At 33.3% G+C, this 3,859-nt stretch overlaps 1 protein-coding gene across 1 annotated transcript; it reads right to left on the reverse strand.

Moving 5' to 3' along the window:
- Window positions 1-588: 588 nt before the first annotated feature.
- LOC143555751 (DNA-directed RNA polymerases I, II, and III subunit RPABC5-like) lies at window positions 589-3,420 on the reverse strand. The gene is made up of 4 exons (XM_077045255.1): window positions 3,339-3,420; window positions 3,167-3,225; window positions 1,433-1,527; window positions 589-857 (listed from the first exon to the last, which is right to left on the reverse strand). The coding sequence occupies exons 1-4, from the start codon at window positions 3,372-3,374 to the stop codon at window positions 832-834; spliced, it is 216 nt and encodes a 71-aa protein (XP_076901370.1). The 5' UTR covers window positions 3,375-3,420; the 3' UTR covers window positions 589-831.
- Between the last annotated feature and the right edge of the window lie 439 nt (window positions 3,421-3,859).

Consider the following 3,859-nt stretch of genomic DNA (forward strand, 5'->3'; position numbering starts at 1 on the left):
TAATACGTTTAAAGTAACTATATTAAAGGCGTTTTTTTACAGTTTCTTATATCTTGTTTCTCTTATATATCTATTAAATGTTTATGTAGTGTGCATCGTGCCGTATGTATACCTTACTTGTCCCGTCCATTCATTAAAAAGAGTATGGCTTCACTTAATTATGCTAAAATTGTACCAAGTTAATTTGAATCTACTCTGTGACCATCATATGTGGCCACCAGTACCGCCTATAAATGCTGCCACCACCATTGCCGCCACATTATTCTTTTTAATAAAACTGGCATTTGACACCATAGTTTTAAAATATGGATAGACACATCATGCATCAAGCAAAAAACAACATGAAGAATATTTTATTTGATTGCAAACATGAGTCTGCATACACATTACCATATCCACATGTAACTTGTATATCTGCAAATTATTGCAATGTGATTAATTCAATCATTAAAACAAACATGTCCCATGACCAACAGACCCTCTGGAGCCTATGCCAATAAATGGATGGTAAAAATAACCTACAGAAAATGGCTAGCAAAGGCAAACAGGATGACCGACTTATTATACTACCTCATCTTTAAAAAATAAAATACACATGTAGGTATGTCGCTATTGCACATAAAGAACCATACATTTAGAATGCTAATGCATCAACACAGAGGCAAGTGTCATCGTTAGATAGATTATAGATACTACATGCCATACAACTAGAAGTTGCTTGTTTCCAATAATACTACGCTAATAATAGAACAGAACACAAAGCTATAACAGAATGCTAGTACACTTGTTTGAAATAATCTCGATCCATTACTAACATTCTCCAATGAAGCCTCAACTGGTGTCTGATTTCTCCAATGCTGAAAGACAAATCATTTTGGTTAAAAGAGGTAACAAAAGAACAAATTTACTAGCGGTTAAGAAAACAAAACTGATTATATGCATTCATATTGTCCAATAAATCAATAATAGTTAGTTAGACTTATGCAGCTCTACTAGATTGTGGCTTCACATTAAATCCTCATGTGTACCATGAACAAAACAACATTTTCCATAATTGAATTGTCGCAAGATTAATGATTTAAAAATATCCAAATTAAATAGAGTTTTCAAGTTACAATTACTTGGAGAGCATTCTCGATGTTGCAACCTGTCAGAGAACTGGAGAAGAACATCCGGGTCCCAAGTATTCTCACATTTTTTTATATTATTGCAATAAAAAATTTAACATAGGCGCACTGCGCAATAAAATGTTGCAAACTTAATGGACTGAATATAATAACTAGTTTAATCCTAGCATAAAAACTGAGTCCCATGTAGCCAGCTATCCCACCCCACCCCACCCCACCCCAAACACACACATTTTTTCTTTAAAAAACAAATGTATTTGGGTGTGTGTCTAATTTCAAGTTGATAAGGAAGGAAAAGAGATTACTGTTGTAGTTGAGAAGCTTTTCAATGAGATCAACATGAGTCATAAGCATTCTTCTGCAACAGTAGCGAACAAGCCCCAAAGCATCAAGAGCGTCTCTGAACAAATCATGTAGCAAAATTGGTAATTTAAAGTGCAAATGATTCATAGTTCACATGAAATAAAAAACAATTCATAACTTCATCGAGACAAATTACTAAAAGTACAAATCATGTAAGCATTTAAACCTATCTGCATAAATGGATAGCGTTTGATAGCATAGATCGCCGGATACTAGAAATGTCCCATATTTATAGGTGTACATCTATCACTATTTATAAGGACTCAAGATGTGTTAAAAAAAGTTATGGGTGTGGTATAGAGATTACAAGATCAAAAACATGTCATCTATGTAACATGTATTAATACAATGCACATGTTACATAGAAGAAAAAAAAAACTAAAAAGAAACCAGAAGGCTCTACTTAAAGTTTCAGTAAGTTTACACCTCACATGAATATCTAAATATCTAATAACTTCACACCAGAGCAACAAACACTACCAAAAACCTTATAAGCTCTGATGTGATTCAAACACAACCACACAACAAACCCACTTCGATACCTCACCAACTACATCCCTAGGTGAACTACCACAAAAAAACTACTTATTTCAATAGCAAGAGTGTGATCGTGGTTAACTAATACAGTTTACAGTATACTTTAAACTTATCACATTCATAACACCATCTCCTAGCATACCTCAATCAACAAATATACCCCAGCAAAACTGTGCCACTTCCGACTCTCACAACTAACAATTTACATTGTTTCTTCTTGTATAGATTCATAATGCTTTTAAAAAAGGTAAAAAGGTCATCACTAAATAATTAGCAAGAAACATACACCCGAAACCTAGAAGTTACCAAAAAAAAGGTAATTGAAGAAAATACATACTTAAAACATGCACATCTCTTACTTTTTATAAGGATTCAATACATGTCAAAATAAAGTATAGGTATGGTGTACATACTATAGAGCCTCAAAATCATGTCATTCACGTAATATATATCAATACATTGCACATGTTTTATAGAGAAAAAGGAAACCAAAAGGCTCTGCTAAAAGTTTCAGTTAGTCTACCCTCATGAAAATTTAATTTCACATTGTGGTTTTACGCATCAACAATTATGCAGCCATACAAGTGTGTCAATTCCAAGTTCCAACTACCAAAACTAACATTGTTTCTTCTTGCAGAGTTCCATAATGTTTTAACAAAAATAAAATATCATCAGTAACAAATAAGCAAGAAAACAAACAACCGAAACCTGAAGTAAAATGTTCCCAATCTTTCTTCAAAACCTTTTTGAAAGAAAAAAAAACAATAACAGTATTTATCATAGCGCTGTCCAGTGGCTTTCGTGTACTATTATTTAATAATGCAGCAACAGCAAGGGCAACATAACAATATAAACCGACTGTAGTAGTTACAATAACCATATCATAAGACCTATCTCAATGCAAGTTTCACTCTAACAACCATTGAACTTCATAGAGTGTATAACTAACTAAAGCAAGCAGAACTATAAATTACATATTCAACACGGTATCGGTTTTAGGTAAACAACTAACAAATAGAACATGGTGACATGAAATTTACATTCACATAGCAATTGCACAATACACATCACAATCTTCAGTGTTGAATGTTCTGTAAACCCTAACTTATTTCCATAAAACAAATCAAGTAACTACATACCCTTCGGTGTAATCAGACTGGAGAAGGTCAAGATACGTGTCCCATTTGTTTCCAATAACCTCACAAAAGAAGAAGAAGAAGAAGAAGAAGAAGAAGAAGAAATTATTAATATTTACATCATTTTAGGAAATTATGAAACCATGTGTGTGTATACTATTGAAGGATTGATTACCTTGCCGTAGGTGAAGCATCTGACCGGAATAATCATGTTTGACCTGGTGATTTTCGCCTTCACAAATTCAAGCAGAAGCTGCGGTTTTTCCCGAGGGTCTCATTTAACGAGGGGAGGGGAAGGAAGGGAAAGTCAAATAAAGTCACGGATAGGAAAATATGTGATTTTATTTCGTGTTCCCGAGTTTAATGAAATGGAAAGGGAAGTGAGAGAAATTAAATATTTTAGGTGTTCCTGAGTCAAGAGGAAAAGAAAAAAAAGATACATTTTCTTATTATACCCATTAAGTAAACCATTATATGAAGTTAGATATAAAGGTAATTTAGGAATTGATAAAAGTTATAATTAGACATAAGCATTTTCTCACCTAATGTGACAATCGTCAATTTCAGGTTAACTCCGTCAACTCAACTCCGTCAATTCAAACTTAAGATCATTGAATCTATAACGCACACCTCATTACATTTAAACTAGGGTTTAAATGACGCTTAACATTTACTACATGTGTAGTCTTTCGGGAA

The sequence above is a fragment of the Bidens hawaiensis genome, unplaced genomic scaffold, assembly GCF_021521415.1.
Source record: "Bidens hawaiensis isolate Kalapana, Puna unplaced genomic scaffold, B.hawaiensis_p1.1 tig00018312_1, whole genome shotgun sequence".
In the NCBI taxonomy this organism is placed as follows: domain Eukaryota; kingdom Viridiplantae; phylum Streptophyta; class Magnoliopsida; order Asterales; family Asteraceae; genus Bidens; species Bidens hawaiensis.